Here is a 15,638-nt window from a genome sequence, read left to right as displayed (position 1 = left end):
GGTGGGTCAGCGCCCATCGTTACTTCAGGATTGTGTCCTAAACACACAAAGTCATTTGTAAATAAATAGAAGGGTGAGCAAGACACTAGCACACCATTACATAAGAAATCTAAAAAAACTCTTTATAAATCAAATCTGGCAAATCAGGCTGACCTATGTTTTCATTATTAATGCAGTTATCTAAAGTGCAAACAAAAGTGAGATGAATTAACAAGGCCCCACTTTAACAAAAGTCTATCAGAATAAAGGCTTTCATCCAACTGTTATGGGTGTATATTTTTAATTAGTAATAACTGCCAAAGTATTGATCACTCACTGTTGATTAATTATGCTGTATGATGATGACACATGTTAGTGTGGAAAATAAGACATCTTCAGAATGCTGTCAAAAACAGACCATTTAGCTTCTCTCTTCTCCAGCTTCATTAAGGAAAGCCTAGAAATTGTTTTCTCCTTTTATATCAAAAATTTGAAAATATTAAAATTTCCCTACATCTGTCAGCAATATAGACACACTGCAACTCTGCTCACATTAGAAATATTTTCATTTGCTAGAATTATAATTACATAGAAATCAATACAAGAAGAAAAATATGTGGGACACGTAACTATCACCATCTTTTGGTTAGAAGAGGAAAATTCATTCTGAATGAGAAGAATTTCTAAAAGCATATAAATGGTCTCTAAAAAGAGTCAATGTCACTCAAATGAACACAGTGATGATCATAACACTGATGCATAAAGGGAATTTTAAAATGTTAGATTTTACCAAAGTGCTAAATTTAAAAAGAATTCGTATCCCTAAAGTACTGATGAACCAAACAGTTTATAAACTGTTTATAAACTGTTCGTAGTTTATGAACTACAACTATGTATTAATCAGTCATGTACTTAAAATGTCAAAAGTTAAAAATATGCACATTTCCAGCACGCCTTGCCGATTAAAAAATATTTATTTCTCATTTATTTAATGTGCAATGATTTCCATATAATATGACCTTTGCAGCAGTCCCCATAAAGGCATCTTACATAATTCTTACACAAAGAGGTAGCACAGGTAGGGCCCGTTTATCTGTGGGGATTCCATTCCTGGACCCCCTATGGACACCGAAATCTGGATTAACGCAATTAAGATAGATTAAATCAAAACTATGTGCAACTCAAATTTCTCTCATCATGGAAGAGTTATAAGGTTCAATTATATACTATGACAATACATTCATGTAACTTTTTAAGAAAAGTTTTGCAAATTCATTCTAGCAGGTTACAGATTAGAGCCCCAAGCATATGGATGTCCAAATGGTCCAGTACAGATTCAGAAAGATTAACCAATCTTTCCAATGAGACTTATTACTCAATTCATTTCATCCTATTAGAGACATAGCGTTTGAGAACTGAAAAATTAAGTAATTGTATCTCCACGGACAAAATGCTTAATAGCAATCAAGACTTTACCTCTCTTAAGAGCAAAATTTCAAGAAGAAAAATTAACAAAGGATTGTTGAGGGTGGAGTAGATCTGGGAAAGGAAGAGTCTAGGGAAACGCATGGAGGGACAGATAGGTAGTAGAATTAAAGTAATTTAAACATTCGTTTGAGGATTGTTGATGCTCTCCCAGTGTCAATAATTAACCCAATGGTCCCCAAACTTTCCCAGTTCAAGGCGTCCTTAGTATTTCAGTAATTTTTTTCCAGTGCCCCTAGGCCAAAAGAAATACCTTAAATATCCATTTCCTAGAAAATGTAAAATATCCCACAGCATCCCTGTAAATTCATTGTGGTGTCCTTGGGTGCAGTTTGGGAGCCACAGGGTTAACTTGTCGAACTGCTCATGCCCCAATGACTCCAAAAATATCTGCCTCAACTAGCTTTGGTAAATAGAATAATCAGATTCTCCTTTTGCAATGTCAATGCAGAAATACAATTTTTGAAAAACCATTGTTTTAAAATGTACAGCATGTACTTTCTGAAAAGAAAGCTACATGAATTGTGTAAAAATGTGTAATAGGATTATATCAAAGAATTAACTTTTTATAGAAAAATTATTAAATTGAGTCCTCTTGTTTAGAGATTTAAAACATGAATTTATTCAATTTCATTTATATCAAATCCTAAAATACAAAAACAAATCTAACATGAGAACATGTATGTATAACATTCCAATACAAGTTCTGAACCTCAGAAGACATAAGATCAATTCAAATTACCAGGAGATTAAGGCATATCTTGAAAAACTAGTAACAGCATAAACAAACAAACAAACAATGAAGGAATATTACTTGACATTAGCCCCGGCTCTTCTTTAAAATTATCTGGAAAAAAAAGCACAGCCTTCAGATACATAATCCTGTTATTTCAAATACATCAAATTGCTCACCCAAAGTACTTTTGTTTTAAGTAGTTTAGTGCTAAATTTGATGAGGAAAAAAACTAATACCAGGCCAGGGCCACTGCCCATGTGGAGTTTGCACATTCTTCCCATGTCCACATGTGTTTTCTCTGACCTGGAAAGCTCACGTTTATTTCAGTGTTTAAGAGGTTTTTATGGTCTTTATTTAGAAGTCTGACTTCTAAATATTCTATAGAAATATGTCATAGGTACTTAACTCTTGTTTACATGTATCAACTAGCCTACAGTAAAAATGGTTGTGTTATAAGTAGTTTCACTTAAAATTGCAGTTTCCAAGAACCTACTGACAACTTTAAGTAAGGACTTGCTATACAGACAGAATTATATTTAAAACCAGATTTCAGTCTAAGGACTTTTTCAAAACTTATGAACTCTAAATGTTTTTCTATACATCCCCAAATTCAATGTAACTTATGAACCAGACCCTGTACATAAGCCAAATAAATTATTTACATCAGCAAGTTCTCTTCTTCCGTTCTTTTCCTCTAGCTCCTTTTTCTTGTTAATATGTGTGGGTATTACGAAACAATAACCTTTTAAAAATGCATTATTTATGACCAGGGTCCAAAGAATCATTTAACTAGTTCTTCAATGACCTCCCATATTACTGGGTAACCCCGCCATCATTCTGAAAGCAGGTTGAAATGGATCCAGATAGTAACTCTCATCTAAGAGTGCCTGGAGTTGCACACCAAGACACACTTGAAGGTTGGGAACCATTTCAGAAGTCATAAAATTATGCAAAACATTACAGTTGATGCACTCCCACAGAAACTGAATAATTATAACCGACATATGCAGATCCCATGGGGTAAGAAAGGGCTTCCAAAAGTTAAACTGGGGCTTTCTGAGACTGAGCAGGCCTGATCTACTTTAGTTTAAATATTCACTTCAAAATTAAGCAAAATACATCTTGGAAGTACAGTGGAAAGTGGAAGAGGAGGGGGAATACACACCAGCAGGCATCAGTTCTGACAATAGCAGGTTCACTATCTTTTCTGCCCTCTGAACAGATTCCTAGAAAATCTGGTTGGCTATTAAGCTCTGCAGCTCTTGTGCACCCTGTTCCTTACAACGGAACGACTCTGCTTTTATGCAAGAGGTGATCGACATATGTTTTGAGAAAGTACTGATATAAATTGTCAGTTCCTGTTTGTTACTGAAAACCTGTTCCTCCTGTCATAAGTGTGTGACAAATTAATCAGCTGTGAATATTTGAAAACATACTTTTGTAATAAGGGTTAATGCCACAAGAAAAATTTTTAAGTTACAATTAGGACCTGCAACATGATGCCCTTCCTCAAGTGGCTCAAGTTGACCAATTCCCTTTTCTTGCCTCTCTCCCCTGGGATTCTGCAGTTTCTTCCAACTGACACCTCAACATTCAGTGGCTCCTGGGGACCAGACAGCATGCTCAGTTTGCATCTGGTCTTTTTTTCAATTTTACCCAAAATATATGTACTTCTGCATACCTAGGGAATCCCTAATATGAAGAAATCAGTACCTGGTCTGTATACAAAACAGGGCCACCCACAACTACCTGCAAACTCAGGAGGCTGAGTACCAATACAAGGGCTTGCTTAAAGCAGATCAGAAGTTCAGAAGAGGATGGATTGTGGAAGACCTTATTTCATATGATGCCCTTTTTAGATTTCCTTAGTGAACACTGATTTTATTCTAAAATTTCTATTATGTTTTGTCAGGCAATATTATTGCACTGACCTGTTTTATTAGTACACTAAAATCTGATAATTCTGAATTACAGTAGTCTTCCATATCTGTGCATTTCAAATTCCCCTCTCATTATTTACCTCTCCTCCTTTCAAGTACTCTTCATTTGTAACCCTTCTTGTTATGGAACACAAGAGAAGGAACATGAAATCACCAGAACACTGGAGGAGGGAAACAGTGAAAACACTAACAAGAAGCAGTTCACTTTCTGTTAGCATTTTCACTGTCTCCCTCCTCTAGTGTTCTGGCTGACTGCTTCTCTCATGTTCCTCCTCCACAGTTCTGTACCAGGAAGGGCTGCAAATGAAGAGCACTGCAAAGGAAGAGACATGGGAAGCAAAACTAACTTGTGCAGCACCACAGTTAAGTATAGGGTTTCCTTTTATTCATGGTTATGGGTATCCATTGGGGGGGGGGGGAAGCAGGAACATATCCCTGAGGATATGAGAGAAAAGGAATGCCTGTATATGAATGACATGTATAATTTGGAGATAGATATTTAAACTCATTGTATAATAATATTGCCAATCTTGTTCATTTTTTTCTCTCTCTTCAGTTTACTGAATTGGCACACAATGAATGCTTTCACTGGAAAAAAGTACATTAAAACTAATTGTGCTATAAGACTATTAGATGCACTTGACATTTAATAGAACAGAGCATGCAGCATAACATAGCACAATTTAAACATTAAGAATCAAAGCAGAATTTTGGCTTTTAAATTACCTTTGCTGAAGATAAAACATGTTCATATTTAATTGTTTTGCTCTTGTCTGAAATAGCCTTGGTCCGAGTTTCTTCAGCTAATCGATGCATAAACAATAAGAAGTTCAAGTGTACCTTTAAAGAAAAGTGCATCATCACTGGTTAAAACAAAAGGAAAAGATCCTGAATAGTAATTTATAGGAAGCTCAATGTCACGAATACTGAAACTTTCACTAAGGCTGTATTTGTACATAACTGTACTTTTAACTCCAGATCTATTCAACCAGATTACATTACGTTGGAAACAATAGTGTTAACTTTTGTAGTTTTTGCATCTGTCTAGAAATGTGCATGCTATCACCCTTGAGTTATACTACTTTACTCCATCAACAGTATCTACCTGAAAAAATGTGATGGTGACTTGCAGTTGCCTCTGTCACCAGCATCCCAAGGTAGAAAAACTGATCAAACTACCCTGTTTCTGTCCAAGCAAAAAACAGCAGGTAGAACGTATGTTCCTAGCATTTATGGAGCTCTAACACATGCTCTTGTGTTAAGGATAAACATGGTAAGAACATAAGAACAGCCCCACTGGATCAGGCCAATGGCCCATCTAGTCCAACTTCCTGTATCTCCCAGTGGCCCACCAAATGCCCCAGGGAGACACAAAACAACAAGAGACCTGCATCCTGGTGCCCTCCCCTGCATCTGGCATTCTGACACATCCCGTTTCTAAAATCAGGAGGTTGCACATACACATCATGGCTTGTAAACCGTGATGGACTTTTTCCTCCAGAAATTTGTCCAATCACCTTTTAAAGGTATCTAGGCCCTATGCAATCACCACATCCTGTGGCAAGGAGTTCCACAGACCAACTCCACACTGAGAAAAATATTTTCTTCATGTTATGTACCACAGAAGAGGGGCATTTCTTTTGTTAAATCTATTATCTATCTATGAAAAGAGTCTTTAATATAATCTTATGCATGTCTACTCAGAAGTAAGCCCCACTTTCAGGAAAATGTGTATTTTTCATATGATTGCAGCCTCATAGATTTCCCCCCCACCCCCACGGCCAGGTTTCAAAAGACCCATTTGTGCACATTGAAAAGCAACTAACTTTCCTCTCTAGCTACAGTCCCTCAAGAGACATCAGTGTCACTCTGGAGAATTTCCTGGCATTGAGAAACAGAGAACACTAGGAGTAAAGCAGCAAAGGGGCTTGAAAAAATCTGGCAGTACTTAGTGCCAAAGGTAGTGCTTTGGGAGTCATTATGGGTAGCCAACTACCTAAGACCAAATCAAGCCAAGACTGTAGTTCAGGGGTGCTCAAACTTTCAACTTTAGGGATGCTGGACCTTTAACAAGTGTATAGAAGAGAGAATTGCAGCAGGTGCAACTTGTCATGGGATGACAAGTTGTCATGGGATGACAAGTTGCACCTGCTGCAATTCTCTCTTCTATACACTTGTTAAAGGTCCAGCATCCCTAAAGCTGAAAGTCTGAGCACCCCTGCTGTAGTTAATTATGTTGCATAATAATCTGATGGATGCATGCACAGAACAATGCAGATAAGCCTTTGGAGCCTAACCAATGACTTCTGCAATTGTTTTGGATGGTTTATTGAAGGAAGAGATATTTTAAAAAAGACTTTTCTGTTGTTGTAAGTTGCCATGTGCTGTCTTTGAAAATGAAGAACACAAATACGTATTTTAAAATAAAATAGGACCCAGGCTGTTGCATTCTGCATTCACTGAATATTTCAAATGTGCATTTGTTTGTGGGTTTGACTTTTTAAAGTTATTTAAGTTGTTCACCACTCTAAATGCCTTTTAAAGGTATTTTATTTTACTAAGATAAAATTGTACTAAAATAAAAATTTTAGTAAATAAATTATAAGTTTCAAAGATCAGAACCAGGTGATATACATTATGTAACCTAGTTACATAATGAATACAAACCAAACAACTGTTAATGAACCCCTTTCACCAAATTGGTCCCTCTTTATTGATAGCCCAGAGGTCTGCCTTTATTCATCATAATCTTGAATTTCAGATACAACAATGTATTCAAAACAATCCCAAGGCTGCATTTCTCAATCGATTAGAAGCAGCTGAACCTTGTAAATGACAATTTTGTTGCTCTTCTTGTAATGTCAGACAGATTACTTCAGCCTTTCCTTGATTTGGTCTCAACCAGTTTGCCACCCAAAATTAATTCCAAAATACTACTAGATCCGAGTACACACCAAGACTGCTAGGATCTAAAAATAAAAATATGTCATCAGCATACTGTTTGACAATGAACTCCATACATCCTTTATTATCTCATCTCATAGCCTCATATACATGCTAACACATACTGTAGTATTTGGCAAAGGGTTTAGTGCAAACTCAGAGAATGTACAACCCACCAAGTTAACGGAGCCCCATACACTGTGTATGTCATCCCTTCAATGCTGATAAGTCACCTCTTTTGCTTTCTGCCTGGAACTGCTAATACACAGGAGTTTGTGGCTCTCCAGACACTACAGTTTTTGTAGGACTAGGCAGGCAGCAAAACAAAAAGCAAGCTGCATTTATTGGGTTGGTCACAAGTTGTGCAGGCCTGAATTAATGCAAAACAAAAGCTCCAATGTGTGTCTACCCTGCAAGTATCACTTTTCCACTACACTAATGCACATGATAGGAAAACTCAGTGTGTGTGCATGCACATGTGTGTCAGTGTTCAGGATAAAACACTGCTTCTAAAGTTACTATCTAAATTGTGGACGGAGCAATTAAGCCTAACATCACACATGTCTTATCTTCAGAGGTGATTCTAACATGCAGTGACTGAGGTTCACTCATGAAAACAGTAACCTCTCATTTAAGGGGAGGGGAGAAACTTTAATAAATCATAATCTGAAAAGAGCGAGCCAATAAGCATTTTTAGCATAAAATTTCCAGTCTGCAACCAAGCAGTGCCTTTCTCCAGATGCCTGTGTTTGGAACTAGCAGGCTGCACTTTTTACCTATTAGAAGACATCAGAGGCAGGCAGATGAAATTGATTGATCAGTGGAAGTGGGGCAGTCACTTCCCCTCACCAAACACTAGATTTGGGGAGAGAGGAAGAAGCAAATTGGTATTTAAATCAGTGCAAATAATATTCTGCAAAAAAAAAAAAGAAAGATAGAGGAACCACCAGCTTAGATTACTTTAAAAGGAAATTGGATGCACTGTACATTCATAGAGGATAAGTTTATCAGCACCTATTGACCATGATAACTTAAACTGAATCTACATATTCAAAGAGAATACATCTCAATCAGGGAAGTGAGGCACAGGAAGGATGATTACCTAAACAATTTAAGAGCCCTGATGTTGATAATGACAATGATTATCTACTCCAGCATCCTGGTTCCAATAATGAGCCACCACAAGGTATCTCTGAGAAGCCCACAAGCAGGAGAAAGGCATACTTTCCCCACCACCACCATTCCTCAGCTACAGGTATTCAGGAGGCAGTCTGCTGCTGAACTTGAAAACGAGGCATAGCCATCAGAACCAGCAGCCATTAACAGGTTGACTGGATGTCCTCTTTTTCCAGGACATGTCCTCTTTCTTAGCCTTGTGTCCTGGAAAAGAACTTAAAAGTCCTCCTGTAATTAATAAATTATATGCAATATAGCTTTTAATTTAATAAGTAATATACTGTTTAAATTAAATATGAATTTAAATTTAAATTTAAATTAAGATTTTAAACATGAAAACAACATACAAGTGTTTTTAACTTTCATTTTATCCTACATTTTTCTTGAATGGCCTACATTTTGGGGTGCCTTGTCCTCTTCTGCGGTCATGACATGTGGTCACCCTGACCACTGATAGGCCCAACCTCCAGGATACTGCCCAATCCCTTTTTAAAGTCACCCAAGCGGACAGCCACCACATCCTGTGGCAAGGAGTTCCACAGGTTAACCGTGCACTGAGTATAGTGGTTCTGCTGCAGTGTGCCAGTCAAGTTCCACTGGCTGATCCCCTGGTCCAGTGGCATGACAAAGCCTCCCTCCCCCCCAGCGTGCCTTTGGCAACCCCTGTCACTGCGGGGAACGCGGTGCCGGACCAGGCTCCCTCCCTCTGGGAGGGCAGTGGCAGGGGGTGCCAAAGGCACGGTGGATGCTGGGGGGGCGACGCTAACTGATCACCCCTCCCCCCGCCTCACCAGGAGGTCGGTGTTGGCCGTCATGCGGAGCTTCGGCTTGTGCTTCTTCACCAGCCCCTTCAGGGTGCTGCGCGGCACAGTGCGCTTCATGCCGACAACTGCGGAAAGAGGAGGACACGATCCTCTCCCTCGGGGCCCGCGAGGCCAACTGAACGCCTCCGCAACCGTCTCGCTCGCCCCAGCGCGCCTGCGCGCCCAAACGTTCGAATCTGCCGCCGCCACGCCTCGCGCCTCTTGCTCCGCCCCCAGTAGAACTCCGAGGGAAAGCCCCGCCCCCTTCATTCATTGGAGATTGGAATGCTGTACAGCGCAGGGAGCTGGCTGGCGGGAGGGGCGTCTGGGGTTCGGTCCATGAGGACTAAGCTCCAAGGCTGCAATCCTGTGCACGCTTGCTTGGGAGTAAGCCCCATTGACCGTAATGGGACTTACTTCTGAGTAGTCCTGCCTAGGACTAAGGCTGCAATCCTGTGCACGCTTACCTGGGAGTAAGCCCCATTGACCACAATGGGACTTACTTCTGAGTAGACTTGCCTAAGACTAAACTCTAAGGCTGCAATCCTATCCATGCTTACCTGGGACTAAGCCCCATTGACCTTATATAGTGGGACTCATACCACTCGTTGAGAAACACTGGTCAAAGCTATCCAGATGCCTACATAATTTAAAATGTCATCTCAGCTCATTAGTTGGGAAGCTTTAGGCTGCAGCCCTATATATATACATATATATATATATGGGAGTAAGTTCCATTGAAATCAGTGGGCCTTTCTATATGCATAGTATTGCTCTGTAAAAAGCAATGTGTGTGCAACTAGCTCCACTTTTGTGCCTTAACTACAAGTATTGTTAATGCAAACAACAGCATCAGCAAATAATATTGCAGATGGGTTAAAGACAAAGCAAGCTTTGTATCACATGTTATGGAAAGAGAAATAGCAGTATATTTCACTTCAGCAGCAGTATATTACCACTTCAATTCTAAGCATGGAAGCAATTTGATTTTGATGGACTTAAAAATTCTTATCTCTGTTCCAGTTCTGACAGAAGAACTGAGATCCATGGGGAACATATATTTTTATATGGGTACAGATTGTTTATATAGAAAAGTATTCTTGACCACACAAGCCTGTGTGTGTTTACTCAAAGGTAAGATGGGATTTAGGGCTCAATCCTATCCAACTTTCCAGCACTGGTGCAGCCACAATGCAGCCCCAGGGTAAGGGAACAAATGTTCCCATACCTTGAGGAGGCCTCTGTGACTGCCCCCACCACCACAGGATGCAGCGCAACCCCATTGGCACAGTTGCACCAGCACTAGAAAATTGGATAGGATTGGGCCCTCAGTCTTAGAGAAATATGTATTGCAGGCTCAGTAAAATATGTAAGGTAAACAGTAGAGAAGGGAGTGAGGGAAGTGACTCATTGAGGTGCACATCTATAACCTTTAACATGCATACATTTATCACAGGATGCTTTCCCCACTATTCATCTCCATACCAGGAAGAGCGTTACCTGCTAAGGCTGCAATCCTACAAACTTCATTTAGAGTAAATTCCATTGAACTCAATGGGACTTCTGAGTAGACATGCATAAGCGTGAGCTCTAAATTGCTCTGTGGCAGAGTAATGCAAAGGGACATCGGTCTGAAGAAGATTTTGCAGGCTGCTCATGCAGCTGTATGTCAAACAAAAAATGGGGAACTAACTTCATCTTCCTTGACAGCATGAAGGAAGACTTGACAAGATTAGAGCCTTCTTCAATGAAAAGCTGGAAAGGTGTGGGGAGGGAGTGATAGGCTCAATCCCCACTGTGTACTTCTTTAAAATATCTGAAAGGACTAAAACAGGGGTGTCAGACTATTTTTATACAGAAGGCCACATAGCATTCATGATGCCTGCTAAGGGCCAGAAGTGATGTCATTAGGCAAGAAGTGATGTCATTAAACAAGTTATAACCAAAAAAAAAAACCCACTTTTTTCTCACTTAAGAACTCATTAGCTGGAAATGACAAAAGAAAATATACGAATCTTGATCATACTTCAAGATCTGGGAGAGCCCAACCGGGCTGCCCTTTCAGCAGTAACACCTCAGCACCACACAGCAGCTGAAAGCCTGAGGGCCATATAAAAAGCTTCCGTGGGCCACATCCAGCCCCCGGGGCCTTATGTTTGACACCCCTGGACTAAAAAGTCTGCTCAATTAAACAAGGAAGAATTGTTAGGCCTGTGGTATGGACCAGGCAGTCAGCAATACCCACTGAACATAGCTGCTCAACACAGCTAGTACCCAAAATGTAGCATGGGTTCAGCAGGTCCCATGCTGATATGGTAAGCCCCCCCCCCCCAGTTGGACTGATGCAATATGCAACAGAAAAAAATACAGCATAAAAATACAGCATAAAGGGGACAAGACATGAGAAATTGAACTAGGATCAAAAAGCAAGATAGGGCCCAACTGTACATAAACTATGTGCAGCTCAGTCTTAGGCATGTTTACTCTCAATATGACTTACTCCTAAGTAAGTGTGCATAGTATTAGAAACCAAGCTAACACTGCTACTGATTTGCTGAGTTGTTCTCTGATTAAAGGAACAGCAAAGCAGTGGATAACTTGGTTCTAGTCCTCAGTTCTGTTGGCTAGCAACTCTGCTGGCAGCAGTCCCAGTGAGCTTGGACAGGGGTCCTTGCTTGTTGGCATGCAGCGGTTCTGTGGCATAACCACGGAAAAATCCCAGCAGCAGCTTTCCATCTGGAGGTTGCAGAGCAAGAGGGCCTGTTGCAATTATTATTGTGTTGGATTTCCTGGGACCTTTTTAAAACCCTGAGGAGAACAATGCTTCCTTTCCCCACATAACCATTCACCCTCTTGGGAAAGCACTTCTGATATAGGTGCATAGCAGCCCAAATGTTTGGTGCCGCTGCAGACAAGTATCTTGCTAGCCCTGTGTACTGTGGGGTATTGGTCAACGAGTTTCTTGAACCTATCCTCAGAGTTGTTTTGGAATTGTTGCCTTACCAATGCAGCTTTCCCCTGGGGGCTGGGGATAAGAATAGGCTCTCAGTTTGGCTGTAAGAGGCGACTAAACAGCCACAGGGTAGATGGGACTCATTAGCCTGGGAAGGCAGCTCATCTGAGAGAAGGAAAACTCTGATCCCAAACCTCCACTGCCTTGTGGCTACATCCAGTTATGGAAGAGGCTTCAGGAGTCAACCTCGAGGCCAAATCTGGAGCCGGAATCCCTGAGGCAGTTCATGGCTGAACGCAGTCATGTTCTGGCAACTCCTGCGACGCCGCTGGAACCAACCGTATTGGTCTCTGCCTTTCCATTGGACCATTTCAGTGACGTGGAGAGGGGGGATTTGCTGCATGGGTAACAGCCTATCCTCCATACCTACTTTACCCAGGCTTCGCACACTGGAGAGGACACTCTGTTCCAGAACCACCATTCAGAGCATGACACCATAGTCTTCCGAGACTGAAGGATGCCAACAATGCAGCTATTTTTCTTGGTACTGTGGATCTCTATGAACTTATTCTCAAGTCTAAAATCTTGAAACTATACTGCATGGTCACATGAATTCTTCAGTAACTGTCAAGACCTGAGTAGACTCAGATTGGTCTACAGCCAATCCATGAAATTAGTATGTTTAAAAAAATTTTTTTTTGAAAGAAATCACCTCCCATATGCACATTAAATACACTTTTTCAAAACATAATCACTCAAGTTACATAAGAAGCAATAGGTTTATTTTTAAAAATAGCTCTTAAAGTAACATTTTCTGTAGCAAATGAAATATTTGTTTGCCATCCATTCTTGCAGCTAAATTCTTGAGAAACTGAAGATGTTAAATTAATACCCAAATGAGCTTTTGCCAGGAGCTTTGCTTTGATCTGATTGCTCAGTACTTGAAAAGGCTTATATTCCTCCTCTTTATCGCCATTGTTTTTTGTAAAAACCACAAAGAAATAAACACGATAGCACTTGAGATTAAATGGACCTGAGGAAAGCTAAGAACCAGAAGGTCAAATAATTTACTACAAGGAAAGCACTCTCTGTAAGTTTCTTTTCGGTCTGTTAAAAAAATTAAGGCTGCAATTCTATGCACACTTACTTGGGAGTAAGTTTTATTTAACACTGCCAAGCAGCAGGCATGCATAGTTAGGACTGTGCTGTAAATAACATTTGAATCATGTAGAATTTCAGGGTTCCAAGATCAGAACAGGACAATTCATTTACTTAGCTATGTAAATTGCTTTGTGAACTACTTTGTTGAAAAAGGTATATAAATATTCTTAGGGCCCAATCTTATCCAATTCTCCAGTGTTGATGCAACTACAAAGCTGCCACAATACCTTGCTTCCTCAAGGTAAGATGGAGGCCTTCCCACCACAGGATGCAGGGCACACCCTGTTGGCACAGTGGAATCAGAAGGTGACACCAGTTGCTCCCTCCATTCCCTCCCTTTAAAAAAAATCACATCCTTCCTAATAGGAACCAATATCACCCCCAGTAAAAGAAGAGAGACTCACAGAAAGACTCACAAAAGAAAATAACCCCACTTAAAAAACTACATTAACCCACTCCCACTCCCACAAAAGGCTACTGAAATAGGCAAAAAGAAGCCCCACTTTGTGTCAGGCCCAGCCCTCCCAGGTCATATAAACAGTCCTACTCAAAACCTTCCATCCACTTGCCCTACCCTGACTCTCCCCTCACCCTCATGTCCTCCTTAAAGGCAAAACTTGCCCTTGGTGTCACTGGTGGTGACCTGCCGCCAAGAGGCCCAAAGACCTCTTTCCTGCTTATCATGGCCCTCTCAGTCTATATGTGGAATTGGGATTTTTTTCCCCCCCAATGTGCATCACATATGCATACAGTACTTATTGACATTGAACCACATTTGCCATTTGGTTGCCCATTCACCCAGGGTGGAAAGGTGAGCAGTCTGCTGGAGCTCTTCACAATATACCTTACCTCCCTGACATCCGTGGTGTCATCTGCAAACTTGTTTACTCCAACCAGATCATGTATCAGCCAGTTAAAAAGCACTGGTCAGAAGACAGATCCATGAGGGACCCTGCTTCTTACTTCCCTCCACCTGAAAATTGCCTGGGTTTTTTTTTTTCCTACTCTTTGCAATCTGTTCTTTAACCAGATACCAATCTACAAAGGACATGTTCTCTTTTTCCATTACAGTAATATATCTAATTTGTTAGAACTAAATGTTCTTGTGCATGAAATCAGTAATAAATACTTAACAGTAAATTGATGACAGTTTTTATTTACGTGGATTATTTTATAGGCAGATATATGTAAACAACTAGAAATCAAGTGAACCATTGTTGAAACTGTCTTTTCCCTTTCAAAAATTCTCTGCATTTGAAGGAATAAGAACATAAGGAGAGCCCTGCTGAATCATGCCAAAGACCCACCTAATCCAGCTTCTTGTATCTCACAGTGGCCCACCAAATATATCAGGGAGCACACAAGACAACAAGATACAACCTGCATCCTGGTGCCCTCCCCTGACATTGCTGCCTGGAATGGCTCCGACAGCAAGTGAGAGAGAGCACTTACATGGCATGTTGCTGCATCTGTTGTTCTCATCATTCCCCCCCCCCCTTCTAGCCACGCTACTGATGATCAGTGTACATGGTGCTTCACACAGTACAAGAGGGCCAGTCCAGGCCCTGAGGGACTTACACGACAGACTTACATGATATTCCCACATACATATGTCATTAACTCTAGAGCATTGGACTTCTCAAGTGTTACATGTTCTAATAAACCAACAGAACAATCCTGTGGGCCCATGAATTCAGGAGGCTGCTAATGCCTGCGCAGCATCTGCTTCATGTAGTCCAGATCCTGTGTATTTCAGGCAACAAAGCAGAAAGCAAACTAATGCCATTTAAGCAAGAGAAAGATGGCAGCACTTCCATGGCGACATGGCACCTCTGTCACCAATCACAGTGTTGCATGCCTATGACACACAGACACTCAGTAGCTGGGCGCTAAAGGAACCAATACATGTATGGTGACAGCAGAAAAACAAAAACACAGCTGAGCAGGAACAAAGGCACAACATGCCCATGTTAGTATGCACACTGCTATGGCATACCAAGCAGGACCTCATAAGAACATAATAACAGCCCCACTGGATCAGGCCATAGGACCATCTAGTTCAGCTTCCTGTATCTCACAGCGGCCCACTGAATGCCCCAGGGAGTACACCAGATAACAAGAGACCTCATCCTGGTGCCCTCCCTTGCATCTGGCATTCTGACATAGCCCATTTCTAAAATCAGGAGGTTGCACATACATATCATGGCTTGTAACCCATAATGGATTTACATGGGTTCAGCCACTAAAACTGTCCAGGTCTCCCTGCCTGGGCTGGCTGCATTTAATTAATGATATGATTAATATTAATATAGTTAATATATTTAATATTTAATATTATATTATAATAAATATAATATTATATTTAATATAGTTAATATTTCTGGCCACTTCCTCTTTAATGATGTCAGTTCCAGCCCGCAGGAACATGATGGGGAGTCATGGCCAACAGCCATGGGGGTCAA

General features: G+C 40.6%; 1 protein-coding gene across 1 annotated transcript; it reads right to left on the bottom strand.

Annotated features, from left to right (window-relative positions):
- Positions 1–2,166: 2,166 nt before the first annotated feature.
- On the bottom strand, positions 2,167–9,184 carry CENPW (centromere protein W). The gene is made up of 3 exons (XM_066611492.1): positions 9,051–9,184; positions 4,867–4,980; positions 2,167–2,311 (listed from the first exon to the last, which is right to left on the bottom strand). The coding sequence occupies exons 1-3, from the start codon at positions 9,138–9,140 to the stop codon at positions 2,285–2,287; spliced, it is 231 nt and encodes a 76-aa protein (XP_066467589.1). The 5' UTR covers positions 9,141–9,184; the 3' UTR covers positions 2,167–2,284.
- Positions 9,185–15,638: the final 6,454 nt, after the last annotated feature.

The sequence above is a fragment of the Tiliqua scincoides genome, chromosome 1, assembly GCF_035046505.1.
Source record: "Tiliqua scincoides isolate rTilSci1 chromosome 1, rTilSci1.hap2, whole genome shotgun sequence".
In the NCBI taxonomy this organism is placed as follows: domain Eukaryota; kingdom Metazoa; phylum Chordata; class Lepidosauria; order Squamata; family Scincidae; genus Tiliqua; species Tiliqua scincoides.
Note: the sequence above shows the minus strand (reverse complement) of the source record. Positions and strands in the feature narration are given on the sequence as shown.